The 16,720-nt window shown below is 47.4% G+C and overlaps 2 protein-coding genes across 6 annotated transcripts in view; both read left to right on the top strand.

Annotated features, from left to right (window-relative positions):
• PNPLA7 (patatin like phospholipase domain containing 7) overlaps window positions 1-16,720 on the top strand; it is a 198,824-nt gene that overhangs the window by 138,183 nt on the left and 43,921 nt on the right. The window lies entirely within an intron of this gene.
• The window catches only part of NSMF (NMDA receptor synaptonuclear signaling and neuronal migration factor), a 39,416-nt gene that overhangs the window by 2,147 nt on the left and 20,549 nt on the right, over window positions 1-16,720 (top strand). For 3 of the 4 annotated variants that reach the window (XM_065737660.1, XM_065737661.1, XM_065737657.1), the window contains exons 2-4: window positions 4,592-4,653; window positions 13,504-13,983; window positions 16,256-16,331. In XM_065737660.1, coding sequence (XP_065593732.1) covers window positions 4,592-4,653; window positions 13,504-13,983; window positions 16,256-16,331 — 618 coding nt within the window. The remainder of the gene's footprint in view (window positions 1-4,591; window positions 4,654-13,503; window positions 13,984-16,255; window positions 16,332-16,720) is intronic. The other variant, XM_065737659.1, reaches the window with a different exon arrangement.

Here is a 16,720-nt window from a genome sequence, read left to right as displayed (position 1 = left end):
GAGGTGCAAGCCTCCCTAGCTTCTTAAATTAAAAATCTCTGCAGAGCTGCTCAGGGGATCTCCTGTCTCAAGAGAATTCATTAAACTCCGTGCAGTGTGTTGTGTGTTAGGACTTTTACATAGCTCCTCAAAAATAATGGCGTAGTTGCTCTGCATCGCTGAGGGCATCTGTGATGCTGTGTCTTTGGTTTCTGCAGTCCTGTCCTGAGAAAGCTGCAGCAGACTGCTCCAGTCCCATACCCTGGAAGCAGCACTGGCTCAGCAGCATTGCTTTGCTCAGGCTTGAAGTGTGTGGATGTGAGATCTTGCTGTTGTGCTGTTTCTATCATGACTGCTTTCTTTTTCTTTTTTTTTTTTGCCTTGCAGCTCCCAGGGCACACCTGCAGGGATGTGTGCTTGTCCTTGTGTCATGACCTTGGTGCTGCCCCTCCACCGGCAGCTCCTGCTGCTGTGCTTTGGATGTCTGCATGTTCCCATCAGGGCTGAGAAGCATTGGAGATGCTCACCTTGGCTTCCTTAGCATGCTTTCAAGGGCAGAGATGAACCAAAGCCTTTAGAAATGGCTCTCTCTGTCCTCACTGCCTTTGCCCCTGCAGGACGATGCTGGCACCCCAAATGAGGCAATAAACTCTGCTGCAGTTCTGCTTGGTGTTACTCTGGTCTATAGCTTTCTTGTGGGGAGTGCAGCAGTGCTAGCAGAGGACATGAGGCTTCTGCTGGGTGTTCCAGAAGTTGTCCTTGTTGTACTTAGAGCACACTCTCAATTCACAGATTTCCTGTGCTATCTTACCCAATGTCAGGACTTCGGTGTCTGTCACTCAAAGAGAGGAGAATTCTCCCTCGCTCCCCCTTTGCTGACTGCTGAGGTTTAAAACGAGTCCACAGAGGCTTAGAAAGTGTCTGCCTTGTGCTGACAAAAAGCTGAGATACCTGAATGCTCTCCTTACCTCTGTTTTCTTACTGCCAAGTAATTTTTGGCTTAGATCAGGGTTCTTTGCGGAGTCTGGATTCCTTTTTTCTGCCTGTGAATTTTCTCATGTGTGGTGTGAACTCTCATGTTTTGATTACCTGCTCTGTTCTCTCTCCTCCTGTCAGAGCTTTGTAAATACGAATTCCTTCAAGATGGTGAGAACTCTGACTTTAAGATCTCAGCAGTGGTTTTTCTTTTCTCAGAAGAGTACAATTTGTCTGTTACTTACCTACTGCAGAAGGCTAAGTTTTGTCAGCGTGATGCTGCCATTGGGTTCAGCCACTGTGAGCATCAGTGGTTTGTGTGTGATGGAGCTGATAAGGATGGATGTGCTGTGGTGCTCCCAGGGCTCTTGCTGGAGGATGCACGTCCTGATGGTGTGAGGTCTCCTGCTCCTGATTTCCTGACATGCAGCACTGTCACATGCTGTGCCCAGGAGGTGCTGCAGGAATCTCCTGTGACTACTTCTGAACGTGCACAAGGCGTTGATGTTCTTTTCTCTTTCACTCCTTAATACTCTGACTTTTGCTTTTCCTGCTGCAGTGCTCAGAACAGAGTCACCCCGCACTGCTTTCGTGTGTATATTTTTTCACTCACTTCAGTGTCAGTTTAGTGGAGTGCATAAATTTGCGTGCATCAATTTCCCGTAGCTGCCAGTATGTATCAAGGCTCCTTTTATCCTGTTGATGTGATTATTTCAGCGACATAAAGGCTATTCCGTACTCCTCAAGCTGTAATTGATACCTCTGTTATTTGGCGGCTTTCCTCCTTCTAGCAAATGTTTCTCTAAACCTTCTCTGCCTCTCCATCAGATCTGTTTGTCTTCCAGACACACGGCTCCAGCCCTGACACCAGCACTGAATGCTGAGAGATTCCTGCAGAAGGGCAGCTGCCTTTGCCTGCATTGTGCTGCCCCATCCCACACTCTACACTCTGGACGTGTTTCTGATGGAGGAGAAGCCAGAGAAGATGGTAGTGCTTCCCCTGGGACACAGGCAGCCTTCTCCTTGCTGGTTGCACTCAGTAGCTCAGTGCATAAAGGCAGTGGGCCCTGGTTGATGTCTAGTTAAATCGAGGCGTATCATCTGCGTTACATGTGGGTCTGATCTTCCACTGAAATGAAAACCTCCTCTAGATGAGTCAGGGCTAAAGTTGTCGTGTCATCAGCTGACTGCCTCAGTAGCTACCTGCTCATTTTTATGCTGCTTTTAGTGTTGTATGCGCAGGGCCGCAGCTCATCTCCTTGTGTCCACGTAAGGCACCTTGCACTTCATCTCGCTTGTGTGAAACAAGTTTCTTTTTTCACCTCTTACAAGTTAAATCCAATGTCTCTGCTCCAGCCCAGTGGAAGAGTTACTGTCCAGTGCCGTCAGAGAGTGTGATGGACTTGGACTGTGGTGGCTGAGATACAGACTAGAGCAGTTCCCAGCTGCTTGAATTTTGTTCTGACTGTACTTCGATCATGTCAGCAGCTAGCCAGGGACAGGGGGTGAATGGCATGCTAATGATGCTGGCAAACTGGAGTGAGTGAGCACAGCGAGGGCAGGGAAGGAGGATGGGAGGGCTGGCAAGGCAAGGCCGGGCATAAGGAGCAAGCATGGCCATCCGAGTCCCCTTGGCAAGAGGCACATGTGGGCATCTGTGGGAGATCTGCTGAGGCACAGCCTCAGTGGCTCTTGAGAGGCAGAAACGTGGAAGGGAACCACTGAGATAATAGGCAAACAATTAGTCTGAAGTTTGCAGTGTAATTGGCTGGAAAACCCCCATTGCACATTGTGCTGTGCAGACTTCGCTGGCTTATTAACTGTCACTGGAGAGCTGTGATCAGGCATCCATGGCTGTTTGCTCTTAGGCTGACCTGCAGCACGGTGAGCGATGCCGTGGGATGGCAGGGATGGAGCTGTGGGTTCAGCTGGTGTCGGTGGCACGTTTCTGAGTAGCGTGGTGCTGCTGCTCTGGGAGGGGAGGGCTGAGCTGTTGGGCTCTGACGTTCAGGGTCCTGCCCTTCTGCGGGGGGTGGGACAGGGATGGTAAGGCTGGAGGCTCTGCAGCATCTCCGAGCAGCTGTTCTGCTGTGAAACGAGAGGGATGTGTTAGCTGTTTGCATGCTGGGTCTTAAGAAATGATTAGTGCTAATTTTTTGAGCCTGTGGTTTGCAAGCTAAAGCTGAAGCCTTGCTTCACATTCTAAGGGAGACAGTTCTGCTTTCGGCACTGGTGGGGATGAGTAGAAGAAAATGCTAGGTGCTCTTGGAGCTTTTGAACTGGTTACAAACTAAATTTTATCTTTGAAATTCTGGATATCTTTTTGTGCAAGTCCCTGTGCTCTCTCACTGACAATTTTCTCATTGTTTTCCTATGTGAAGCGGCTGATGTTGCTCTGGAGAAACTTTGAAGCCTTTTTGGAGGGTGTGTGTCCTGCTGCCTCAGTGGAAGAGCGGCAGGGACAGCCTCCTGCCAGCAAGCCCAGCCCTGGCTTCTGGCTGAGTTGGGCTGCAGGAGCAGCTTCAGCTCCCAAGTTTTTGTCTGTTGCCCCAAGACCAAGTTCTGCATTTTGCTGAGAGCAAAGGGTAGCAGATGCAAGGACGATTCATGAAGCCCTGTCGTCCTGTCTGAGTGAACAAGGGCAGTTTGCTCTCTGCAGATTGCTGTGCTAGTTGAACAGCTCTTCCACGTGACTGTGCATGACCATGACTGATGGTGTGCAGGCTTTGGGCAACACAAATTGGGCAGCTGGCACCTCAGGCTGATGTTAGTCAGGAAAGAACCTGGAAAAAAGAAAAACCTCAGCCCTGTGTGTCAGTCTGTAATGATGCAGAAGGTTAAACTTTGCTTTAGGGATTGGATTTAGTAGTTGGGTAGGGATAGTGATAGGAGGATGGTTGGACTAGATGATCTTGTAGGTCCTTTCCAACCTTATGAACCTACGAACCTTCTTGCACAGCTCTAGTTGTGCTGCACCAAAGCTCTTCACATTTGGCTGTGCTGAAGTTAAGTCTCAGAGAGACCAAATTGTTCCCTTCTTTAATCTTTCACATCAGTCCCCTTTTTGTTGGCTGTGGATAACAAACAGACTTCCCACTCCTTCCAGTTTCTGGTCACTGGGAGGAACATTGTGGTTTTGTTCATCTCTCTCTTTGGGAGGAGGTGTATGAAAAGAGTGGGAGAATCCTGACCACGAAGGTTGGGAATTGAAATTGGAATAGAAAGAGCCTGGGGTGATGGTTGGGACTGGGATGGATTTCCTTCCCCTCAGTGCTGCAGGAAGGTTTTAACTCAGGGTGCCTAGAGGTACGGTCCAGCTCCTGGCTGGGAGATATGGGCACTACAGAAACAAGATAGAGTTGCCCATGGATGCATGTTTATTTTTTTTTTTGAGCACTGGTTTAATCTGTTGTTTCTCTGCTGGGTTCGTAGTGCAAATTTAAGAAAGTGCTTTGGCCAGATAAAAACTGAGCTGTGTTAATAGGGGAGCTGCCATTGCAGCTTGTTTCAGTTGGTATCACCTGAAGCTGAGGGAAAGGAGGCAGTGTGTGCTGAACTGTTTCTTCTTCCTTGGAATTCAACCACTGTCCATCTCTCTTTCTCTTACTGCTGCCTTTGGTGACGCCTGGATGCACAGAGCAGCAAGGGCTTTTGGAGAATACCTTTCACAAAATCATCCCGAAGGCAGAAATGGCTCAGGTAAGAGGAGTTGACATGCATTGTTTTATCTGCATGTGCATGCACATATTTATTAGTATGCCTTAGAACTGATGTGCATTGACTTACTTATTAGGAAGGGCTAATGTGAGATCCCAGCAGTGGAGGAATCAACCTGCGGATCCGTGTGAAGCCCATGAGGAGGAAAAGGGCACTTTGGTGTCTGGAGCGTTGGGTGGGCTGCAGGGACAGGTTTGGTCTCAGTGGATCAGTGTCCTGTCAGTGTCCTCCTCGAGCTGATGTCCTTGGAAAGCACTTCAGCTGAAGAATGAAAAACTGCTTCTGTGCTGCTTTGTCACTCCTAGGTCTTGCTTTCACCGAGGAGTAGAAAGAGTTGTGGTACATGAACTGACGTGCATAGTGTATGTGCAGCAATCTGTCTTTGCTGGCAGAGGTAACCTTTGGATTTCTTCCCGGAGTTTTCTTCAGCAGGGGTTAAAATGCAATTTGCCTTGTCAGGTTGAGGACACCAGCATGTGTTAACTAATGCATTAATTTTTTAGACGTGGAAATCGTCCCTGTCAGCCTTTGGTGGGCTCTGCTTGATAGTCTGGGGGCATTTAACAGGGCTGCATCCTCTCTGTGAGGAAAGAAAACATTTTGTAGATGCTAAATTCACTGCAAAAGACCCTGCAGAAAACCCTACAAAATCCAGAGAAAATCCTGTGTGGTGAAATAGCAAGTTGTTCTGAACTCTTCCACGGGGATAAATGTATTGAACAGAATGTGATGTAAAGTGACATTTACATCGTATGTAAACTGTATTTTTAGTTACTGTACAAGTAGAAAATGCTTCTTATTCAAAAAGCAAGCCCACAGTCACACTGTGTCAACCAGATGAAGGAGTCCCTGCCTCTTTTCTTGGATCTGTTGTGATGACCTTCAAGTTGTCCTTGGCTGAACTGTGCTAAGTTCGTGGGTGGAAGAGCTTAAAGACAATATTCTGTTATTTTCTTTGATATACATATATTTTTTTCCTGCAGTCTTGAGAAACCCCAGTGACACATAGCTTACTGACAGTATTTGGTATATGAATGATTTGTGGGGGGGGGGAAGGCTAGGGTTTAGTGCAGCTGAGACAAAGGGTCTGTGCAGAGAGGCAGAGGGGAGGTGAGGGCTGGACAGACTTGAGAGATGTTCCTGAGTGGCAAAAGCAGCCTTTATCAGAGCTATTTTTGCAGCTGTTTCTGTCCTTTCCTACAGGGAAAGCAGGAATTCCTATTCGAATCCAAGTAAATTTAATTACCATAGATAAGAATTGGAGCAGGGAGAGGTTCACATGAATACACCAAAATCCTTTGTGGGATCCTTCAGCACTGAATGGGAAATATACTAATAAAGCTCTCTAGAAATGGCTCTGAATGTTTATAGAAAAGGGGAAAGAAATACTTTAAAAGTCATCTACTGCAATTCTGCAGCGTACAGATTAACACGTAGCATTTATTTGTAAGTAACTATGGGAGGATGGCTGCTCCCCTATAAAAATGTTGATCATAGAATATCTGTCTCCCTTTCCTTCATCCCAGTTGTGCAGTATGAGGGAAATCAGCTCTTTGGTTCCTGCAGAAATCCTGTGCACCTCACTGCTGCTTTGAGTCCCTGAACGCTTCACCTGCAGCTCAGCCGTAGTGAGCTGTATGATTAGCTTCGATCTGATGACTCCCACAGAACAAATGCAGGGTCCCTTCCACATCAGATGAGGGTATAGCACTTATCTAGGAGCAGCTGAGTCTCTCCGACTCGCCTGCTTGGCTGAAGGGAGCAGGGAGAAAGCAGTGTTGTGGCTGCTCACACTCACTGGTATCCTGTAGCTAAATTCACACTTGCATTTGTTGGTGGCCTAGGTGCAGAAGGCTCAGCATGCTCTGCAATTGAGTCCTCAGTGCCTATGTGTGCACGCTGGGTTCTTACTGTGAGTGTCTTTACCTGGTGAAATAGTTCTGCTTCCTGCTGTAGTAACCCAAGGTGTTCTTGCAGGGCTGTTGGCATGAAATTGCAGTCTGTCTGTGCTCAGCTGCCTTTGCTAGGGCAATGGGTACAGAATTGAACATCCGCGCGAGGTGCAGAGGGCAGCAGGGTGCTGCAGGGTGCACCTGTAGCAAGAGAAGGGTGAGGAGTGTTTGTTGGTCACAGTTTCTGATTATTCCTGGTAGGAGGCCTGAGAGCAGTCAGGTTTCAGAAGTGTTGCAGCTAGCCCCAGGAAGCCTGCAGCGCTTTGTCCCAGGGGTTTTTCCAGGCATCTCAGGAGGAACATTTACCTCCACTTCGGTGCTTGGCTCTGTTGTTCTGTCTGGTTACTGCAGGGGTGGCAATATACCCATTTTCTTCCCTTTGCCTCCCTTTTGGATCATGCTGGATTTGACCCCTTAGGATAGCTCAGTTTGTTGTTGTTGTTGTTTTTTATTATTTATTTTTATTTTATTTTTTCCTCATGATCCTTAAGATACTCAGAGGAATTAGGCAAAAAAAGGAGGGTTGGGCTCTGCTGTAGCTGACAGAGCGTGGATCTGTTAAGGGAGCTGGTACTGAGGTGCCAGAACATCTCCTGCTCTTCTCCTGGCCCTGTTTAGTGCTGGTTTGTTTGTGCACACTGAGGCTCTGGGAAGGTTCCCAAGAAGAGCACTCTGCCGTGTTCGTCATTTGTTCAGCATTCATTCAGCATCCATTCTAACTCCAAGGCTGTTGTCAGAGTCCTTGCTGGCCCTTGTAGCCTTCTGATATATTTCCATCCTGTCTGTGGAATGGCTTTAGTGTAGGAATGGATGTCCCTTGTGACAGAGTGACAAGAAAGACAGGAGAGAGGGCTGAAGTGTTGTAAAAGGTGAATGTAAAAAGGCTGGAGAGAATAAAATGTATTAAAAAATAATCACTCAGGGTCTCACCAGTGCTTGTGAGATGAAGAGTGCTAAAAATTACCAGAGTCCCCATCTCCCATCTTAGGTGTCAGAAGCCCACACTGAGGTGCTGGTTTAGATTTTTTTATATCCATATACTGAATATATGGGGGGGGGGGGGGGGGGGGGTTTGACACCCAGGGCACAGGGCAATGAAGTTGAACAGTGATGGTAAGTGGAGTAATTGAGATCCCCCCTCCTGCCTGGGAGGAGCAGCAGTACATCCCAGTGAGATGGGATTCAGACACAAGAGATCCCATCAAGGAGAAGGTGTGCTCAGTGCTGCAGTGATGGTGAGCCTTGGGCCAGAGCTGCCTGGCAGATCTTGACTCACATTCACTGTAGTTATTGGCAAAAACAGCATGGCTACTAGGAGTGCTTTGTATCAGCACAGAACAAAATTAATCATTACCTGAAAATGGAATAAATTTCATCTTAAGTTCAAACAACTTGTCTGCACTTCTTCTCTTTGTTCATCTGCGACATTTCAGCCATCTGTGGAAACACTAAAGATGTAATGAAAAAGGAACGGCTTACAGCCTTCCCTGAAGCAAACAGCAATGGATGATGCTGGCAAGAGAAAAAAGAGTGTTTGCTGAGGCTGCTGTGCTACGTGCACACACTTCACTGAAACAACTGCTGCTGTTTGCTCCCTGGCTGTTGTCACTTCAGTGGAGCAGGTGTGAGTGTGTGGAAGGTATCAGCCGTGCAGCACTGAGGTGTCTCCTGCTGCCAGGATCTCACAGCGAGCTTGAGAAGCTCTGGCACAAGGCTCTGCAGTGCTCTGGGTCAGGGGAGTGCCCTGAGTGCCTTTTGATGAAGCCAGGGTTGTGGGGCTGCAGCTATGCTATGGTCTCCAGGGGACCTCCGATTTGCCAGTGTCCAGACTGTGGAGCTGCACGTGGGTACTGACTCAGGGTAAGCAGCAGCCTGCTTCTTCTCCATGGAGGCTCACCCTGTCCTGGGATGGATCCTGGCACTGAGTCTGTCTCAGTTGTCTCAGTGCATCCCTGTGCAGCTTGGATTCAGGCCAGTAAAGGGATGCAGAATCTCACCCCGAGGCTTTGGGGCTGCTTCCAGCCACGGCCAGCTGTGGTGTAGAGGTGTCCTCAAACCCACTGCAGAATCATGCTGGCTGTGAAGTGAGCAGGAGTGTAGGTTGGGACGTTTCCATGGGAATGCTGTGGTGGTGGAAGCTGCCTTTTGCTCTCCTGGGTCGTGCCTCACACAAACAGTTTTGTCTGCTCACATGAGCGTTGCAGTCCAGACTCAAAGATTATTGGGAGAGTAATGGAGAGCTACAGCGTAACAGTGTCTTGGGCAGTTTGTAGCTCAGAAGTCTAATTGGAACAATTCTGTCATATTTAAGTGACCTTCTGTTTTCTCAGAGCTGCTCTCTTGCTGAAGCAGGCCTGAGATGCCTTCCTCAAGAGCTACAGGGTCAGAGTGCCTGCTAACCTGACAGCAGGGCTGACTTGGTCAGGCCTCAGAGATCCCATAGAGAAAACACCATGCTCATTGCAGCAGTGCTGCTCCTGTCACCTCTAAAGAGCTGCTTGCCAGCTGCTGAACTGTGAAAACACCTCTGTGACATCTTAAAAGATGATTTATTTCTGTTTTTATCTCCCTGCCTCACGCTTCAATATTTGGAACAAATTTCCTGGGTTTGTACTGGGGGTGCTTTGCATTGCAGCTATGCTGCCCTCTCTGTGCCCCTTTGGGAAGAGAAGAAGATGACCTGACAGTGTCATAGTGGACCTGGGGCAGTGGCAGACATATGAGATGAATGAGAACAGAAACTGCAGGAGAACCTGCTCAGCTTTGCTCTTTGAAAAGCTGTTCTTCAGTTGTGGTACCATGGGCTTGAGCCAGTGCACCCACCTGCTCCGTCATTGAGGATATCACCTGGACTCCTAACCAATGTAAAATAATAGTTAAAAAAACAACACAAACACTGCAAGTCATTATCCTGCAAACCTGACATCTGTACATTTATCTTCAGTGGCTGAGGCAGTCCGTTCATTTAGGGCTGGTACTTTAAACTGGAGAAGAGTCAGGTGCAGAGAGGTCTCTCTGAGGTGGAGCAGGGATGAGGGAACTGGCTCTGGCATGTACCTCTGAGATGACAGATGTATTTTTTTGATGGGATTTATCTTGGTTAGCCTTTGCCACTTTGTTTCTGGTGCTGGAGCAGAGGTTTTAAATCTAAGCAGCTTTAATCATTAGTTTGGCTGCTAAATACAGTAATAAATTCGTGTCTTTCTTTAAAGCCTTGTGGCTATATTCTGCCTTGATTTATACACTTCTCATCCTATGGGGCTACGAGGCAGTCTGCATCAGGCAGAAGTTTGGCTCGGTGATCCCTACCACTGTGAATGGGCATCAGTTAGCTGAGGTTTATCCCACTGTGTTACCTCTTCACTAGAAATGCTGCGAGGGAGAGAGAAAATGCAAAAGGTGTTAGCAGTTAGTTACCTGGGTCAGGATAGTCATTGAATGCATGGGAATGTATTGTAATTAAATGCCTAATGATCAGGAACTAAATGCACCTAGGGGTAGTGCTGTGTGCAAGATGGAGAAGGAGCAATGTGAGAATGAAGAGAAGCAGAGCAGCTGCAGCCAGGCAGAGGGTGCTAACAGCAGGCTGTTTCAGCTGGCTCCTAGGAGGCAACTCCACTTATTGCACAAGTCCCCTGCTGTTGTTTGAACCCCTGAGTAGCTCAGGTTTCATTCAGCTTCGATCTCTTGACCAGCTGGACTTCTTTCCTAGCAGAAGCAAACTATCAACCATAAATGCCATGGTGTGAACAGCTCTGGTGCTCAGGCAGCACCTGAATCCAGTTCTCCGCAAGGATAGATGGGGGATCTGGGCATTTTTCCCTGGTGACATCTCTGGGCTGCCCCTGTGCATGAATGTGTGAACTCCCTGAAAGGAGTGCGGGATCACTTTAGGGGCCAAGAATTCATTATGATGCGTGTTCGAATTTATTTTCCTTTCATAATGATTTATTTTTGTAGACATGTTCTTTATTAATCAGAAGCCTTGAATAAAGCTTCACATTCCCTTTGCACACGAAGTTGCTTCTCCAACATACAGGCACTGAGGATGCCAAATTAACTGAAAATAAATAAATATCTGCTTGTTAGGAAGAGGAAACGTATTGGTGTGGTGGCTGACTTTTCACCATGAAAACTCCTGGATAAGTACAAGAAAGTACACCTCGAGCAAGGAACGAGCAAGGTAGGAAGAAAGTCCTGCAGACTCGATCAGACACGTTGTTGGTCAGATGCATTCAGTCAAGAATCATAAAGCTGCTGCAACTTGAGTCAGAAGTTGACTCTTGCTGGAAACCTGCCGTGTCCCCTTTACGTGTCTGTAAATTTTATGGAGCCCGAGCAGATCTCAGTGCGTATGAAACTGAGATTGGAATCGATCTGTCTGCACTGGCCATCGTCAGCATTTTCAGACCTGCTGTACCGTGGGCACTTTGTTCCCCCTGATGAAGGGGGTGTAGGGGAATAAAAGACTTCATGGCTCAGACTTCACAGTTCTGTTTGCCTTCGGATACCAGAGCTCAGAATTCAAACAGTTGATTCTTTTCATCATCATCATTATTATTATTATTTTGAAGCACCTGGTTATGATTATGCATAAAGTGCATAATCCCGTGTCTTTGTTCTCATGTTGCTGTACATCCTCCATAGAAGTATTTGTTTTAGGAGGAATGGAGGCAGCTGTGAGCCACTGTTATGTGGTGCATTAAGAAATAAGTAGCATCACGATGCCTGCACAGATTAGTAAGATGGACAGGATGAGGTAAGAACCTCGAACTGGCCTTTGTTTTTAATTTTAAAAATTGATGTCCTTGGCACTATTATTCAGCAGAGATCTTGGCATATCCTGAGAAGCTATATGCTGGTGTTTTCCCAAGGCATGCCCTCTCTGGAGCGCAGTTAGATGTAGAACCAGAGAGGATCTGAGTCATTGGAGGACAGATTGGGTGTCCTGCTGCCTCTCCAGGGCTGAGAAGTAAGTGGTGACACTTTGGAGCCTGTGGCCACGTACTGCACTGCTTGACGTGTGGCACTGTGTCTTGCAGCAGGCAGGGCTCAGTGGCCAAGCTGCTGAATGACAGCTGATGGAGCAGCTTCTTTCACTTGATGGTAGGGCTAGAAAATGTTCTGGTGGTTGCTCATGTGGTTTGTCTGACACTCCTCCTCCTGTGCCTGGAGTGATGGGTGAAGAGACCACTGCCCGCCTTTCATTTTATCTGGATGGGATCAGTGAAGTGCACTGCCCCTCGCTATGCTTAGGCACACATTTTGGACTCCATGTAAAATCTGGAAAGACAGAAGCAGCTATGGGATCAACAGGCACAGATCTTCCTTCCCATAGGCTCCTTCTGGTCAGCTGAAGCAGCAAGCCTCACAGCTGCCAGCTGCTGTGACTGGAGACTGTAAGACTTTGCTAGGAGACAAGTGAGACAGAGCTGTGTCGTCTCAGCCTGAAGCATCCTGACAGTCACTTCTGGAGCAGAGTGGCCGGAGATGTGCTTATCTCCCTGTGGCACTGGAGAATGATGTATCTCAAGCAGAAAAATGAGATAAGTGTGACACGCTGCTGGTACCAGCTAAATTCAGCTCAGTCTCAGCTGCAGATGGAGCAGCAGGAGAGGCCCTTAGTGATGTGGGCACAATCCAGGCTGGGCTTCACATTTAAAAGCTGATGCTGTGCATCCTCACCTTGGAAGAGCTCCTATCTGAGCAGCACAGGAGTGCTCTATAGGAAGCAGAATGTGTCAGTAGGGAAAGGTGTTTGTGCACACTGTGAGAACAGACTTGGACTGAGGTAGGTTATCTGCTCCCCCCTCAGCTTTCCATGGCTACAAGGCAGCCAAAGCTCAGGCTGCTGCCCATTCCTTCCAGGTCAGTAGCTAGAGGAAGGATGGACATTAAATGTCTCATGAAGTGAAGGCTTGTGGTTGCTTTCCTCTCTGTTTATAATGCTGCTGTGTGTGCTGGACACTAACGATTTTGTTTTTTCTGGAGTAGTAGTCACATGCATAAAGTGTTCCCCGCTGAGCCTTTTTAGCAGTGCCCTAGCTGCTTCCCATCTGAAGGGAAGTGTAAGAGGTAATTAGCAGCCACTTGAAAAAAGGATTAGCAGGTGAGTGGGAGCTGCTGTTGGGTTCATGCATGGAATTGCCATGGAAATGCTGAGATTTCCTGGCACTTGATCCAGTGTGTGGGCTCCAAATATAGTTGCACTCACAGGCCTCTCTCCTTTCTATCTCACCACCCTACAAAAGGAGCGGTTGCGTTTTCCTTCCGGCCAGCTCCTGCCTGCAGTGCTGAGCAGGGTTAGCAGGGAGCGAGGCCACAGCTGTTGGCTGAAGTCTTTTGGCATTGCTTTCATTTCAAAGCAATTAGGAGAAAATTAGAAAAGCAAAATAAAAAGGAACCAAACAGATGAGCGGGTGGTTTGCCCTTTTTAGTTAATATAAAAAACAGAGATAAATTGGTGCACGGAGAGCATTCAGTGTTTGTGACTTAGAGAAGTTGGTGCTGTTCCTTGCCCTGCAGGTCCTTCCCAGTTCAGTAGTCCTTGAGTGGGAAACCCACTGAAGCAGTCACTGCAGATCTGCACATGAGCATTTTCAGACTGGGCACCCATTGCTCCATTTTCTTCTAGCCTCATTTTTTGCTTGCTGGACTCCATGAGTTAAAATATTGAATATGTGTCAGGAGTATCTCTCATTTTAGCACCAGTTCTGGGCACACTGGGCACTGGAGGTACCAGTTTTGGGCACCTGTTGTAGAAGGTTCTTTTGGGGGTGAACGTGCCGTATCTCTTTCTGTAGCAGTAACAAAGAGCCTCCTGAACGTTTCAGCATCTGGGGTGCTTTGGTTTTAAGCAGTAAAGTGCAATTTGTTTCAGATCACCTGTTAGCAGACTCCTACATCGGGCAGGAGGACTCCCCCGAGATGCAGCAGGCAGCACAGAACAAGCGCAGGCTCTCCGTCATCTCCGATGGCAAGTTTGAGAGGAGCTTCTCCGAGGAGCAAACAGAGAAGATGCCAAGCGAGGGACCGAAGCCACGAGTCTACACGATCTCCGGCGAGAGGCCAATGCTGTCAGACCACGAGAATGAAAGTATGGAACTGGTGGTGATGAAAGGAGCTGCCCAAGAGGAATGCCACCACGGCCACCCCGTGCACGGTACTGCTGGCTCTCACGGCATCAGCAGGCATTGCAAGGGCTGGCCCGGCAGCCGGCAGGGCTCCAAGGAGTGCCCAAACTGCACCCGGCTGGCTGCCCCTTCCCATCATTCCTTTGACCTAGAGCAGCATCAGTCTGGTGAGACTGGATGGCACAGAAAAAGGCTGGAGAGGATGTATAGTGTCGATCGAGTGTCTGGTGAGTAAGGGCAAGTGCTGGGTGCTGGAAGGACACAAAGGGGCTCATCAGTGTGGGTGAGGGGTGACATCTGTCTCTTTCCAGCATGGAGGTGTCATTGCCACATGCCTTGCATTGAGCTCTGTAGTGTTTCACCTTGCATCAGTGTCCACATAAAGAGGACCCCAAAGCAGGGCTTTTACAGTAAGAGGAGCTCATTTTACAGTAAGAGGTCACCTCATCCAAACTCATTGCCTCTGCTCATCAGCAGCACACAACTGAGTGGTTTTCGTGATGTCTTGGTGCACCTTAGGGGACCTACACACATTCCCTTTCTGTTGAGGAAAGAGCAGGAGAGGAGGGGCTGTATCAAAGCACCTATGTTTTTGCTACGAAGTTCCATAGGACACACTGGGGTCCTATAGGGTCTCAAGTTTTCTCAGCTTGGTATCATTTACTCTGTCTATCCATGCAGTATTACTCAAGAAAAGCAAATGACAGCTGAGTGGCACAAGCATAGCAGGTTGCAGGGGGTATTTCTTGGAATATCCTTCATGCATGGCAAGCAAAGAAAGCAGAACAGAGATGAATGGAGCCTAGAGAGAGGCTCGTTTCCTTGGAAATTCATTTGACAGTGCTGCTTTTTCTGTTTGGGCTTACACAGGATGTTATTGCTTCAAACCAACACTCGTGACAGTTAGGTCAGGTTGGCTTAATTTAATATGGAACTTGATGCTGAGCATGATGCCTAGCACCATTCCTCAGAAACTCTGCTTTGAGCCACAGCTAGTAGCTTAAGAGCTGTGACATAATAAGAGATCATCAGTCCTTTGGGATGAGTAGTCCCTGAGAATTCTGTGTAGAACTGTTGGCTAAACCAGAATTTAGACAGCTTCTCCTCCTCCACCACTTCTGTGGGCTCAAGACTTTAAGCAAATAAATCATTTATGTTCTGAGCCATTTTACATTGCTTATCTACGTTGGATATGGAGGAGAGCAGGCAGAGGAATTTCACCAGAAGTATTTAGCATACTTGAATGCTGACTTAATTTAAAACATTTATTTCCTTAGGGTGCCTTTATCCAAACCTTGACACAAACTGATAGCTGAGGAGGAGTGTCTGTTACAGCATTCGGTGTAATTTCTAAGGAGTCCCACTTCAAAGAAAGCCTCCTCACTTGCATCTAGGTTTTTTTTCCCCATCTGTAATTGCAGCTGCTTTTCATGGATTTGATTGGATTTTGGCCATTGCAAGTGCATAAAATACTCTTGATGATGCCAGAATGCTATTGTCTAAGGTACCGTGGTTCATAACGATCTCCAAGCTCGAGGGAGTGTATCCAGACACATGATTAGCAGCGTGTGGCAAGGAGTTAAGCAAGGAAGCCTCAAATTCAGAGTGAAGCAAGAAGAAGAGTCAGGTAGCCCCAGATGCTGAGGACCCCATCCAGCAGGATCTCACACATCTGCTGGCAGTGGATTTCAGTATACCTCCAGTTCTCTGCCTGAGCAACTTCAGCCTGAGAGTTCTCAGCAGGAGCTGCTTCTCAGTCAGATACCTCCTTCCGTGTCACCATGATCCCACAAACACAATTGGTGACTTGTTTTGCTGCCTGTTTTTTGTCTTGGTGGCCATTACAGGAAGATGATGTGATGTCCTGATACTGTGAAATTGGGAAATAATCTACAGTTGGTTCAGGCAGGTCAGTCTGCAGACATAGGGGAGCAGATAAGTGCAGTTATCACCTGATTGCACAGTCCATATGCTGTTTGATTTCCAAACCCAGAAAAACAGTCCTAAGACCAGTTCATCTGCAGCAGCTGTATGGGAAACATTGGAAAACATTGGTGGGAGAAAAAAAAAAAGCATATTTCTGCCTTACAGTTCTGAATAGAGGAGGGTGAGTGCTGTATCAGAAAGAGCTGGATGAATGAACATTTCAAGCTAATGGTACTAAGGAAAAGGCAAAGACTGGAAAATGCTTTGAATGGAAAATACTTTTTTCCTCTGATTATTTTTTTTCTCTTGTTCAAATGCCTCTTATGTAATTCCTGGATTATTCTAGTCATTGTGTTTAGAGAGAGCTTTCATTCTTCATTAGTAGTGTGACAGACAGGCTTAGCACAAATTTACAAAACACTTGGTGGTAGCATGCCTATAAAAAGAGAGAAAGACTCACTTATTTAATGCAGGGCAGGGTGCTGAAGAAAAGTACTAAGTGAGAGCCTGGGAAGCCTTGCTGTCTGAACTGTGTCTCTGCTGCATTCTCAGCTTTTGCTCTCTTTCTTCTAGATGATGTCCCCATACGAACCTGGTTCCCAAAAGAGAACCTCTTCAGTTTTCAAACTGCTACTACAACTATGCAAGCGTAAGTGAAACCACTGCCTTAAGTTTGGTTGTGTATCTCCAAGTTCATGGCCCACTCCGAACTATATCTGAGAGCATGGAGCAAATTAAATTGCATATTTGACACTGCAGCTTGGGGGTGAGAGCACTTTGTGTCTCATTCATTCTTTTTTTGCATGTACTTCTCTTTCCTACTATTCCCTCTCGTGTAGGTTCTTGGCCTGTGCAGTTCTCCTCTGCTTCCCTTATTTGTGATGCTGTACCCTGTCCCTGACTGCCTCTGCAGGGCAGGGGTGCTGTGGGGTCACCAGTTGAGACCCTCCACCATTTACCTCTGCTGCAGCCACTGCTCTGAGGGATATTCCTCAGAATATCCAGGCCTGACTTGCATCCATCGCTCCTGAGAAGCAT

This window comes from Cyrtonyx montezumae, unplaced genomic scaffold, assembly GCF_038088225.1.
Source record: "Cyrtonyx montezumae isolate F1298 unplaced genomic scaffold, pur_monq_1.0 scaffold_20, whole genome shotgun sequence".
Taxonomy (NCBI): domain Eukaryota; kingdom Metazoa; phylum Chordata; class Aves; order Galliformes; family Odontophoridae; genus Cyrtonyx; species Cyrtonyx montezumae.
This window is presented reverse-complemented; position numbering and strand designations above follow the sequence as displayed.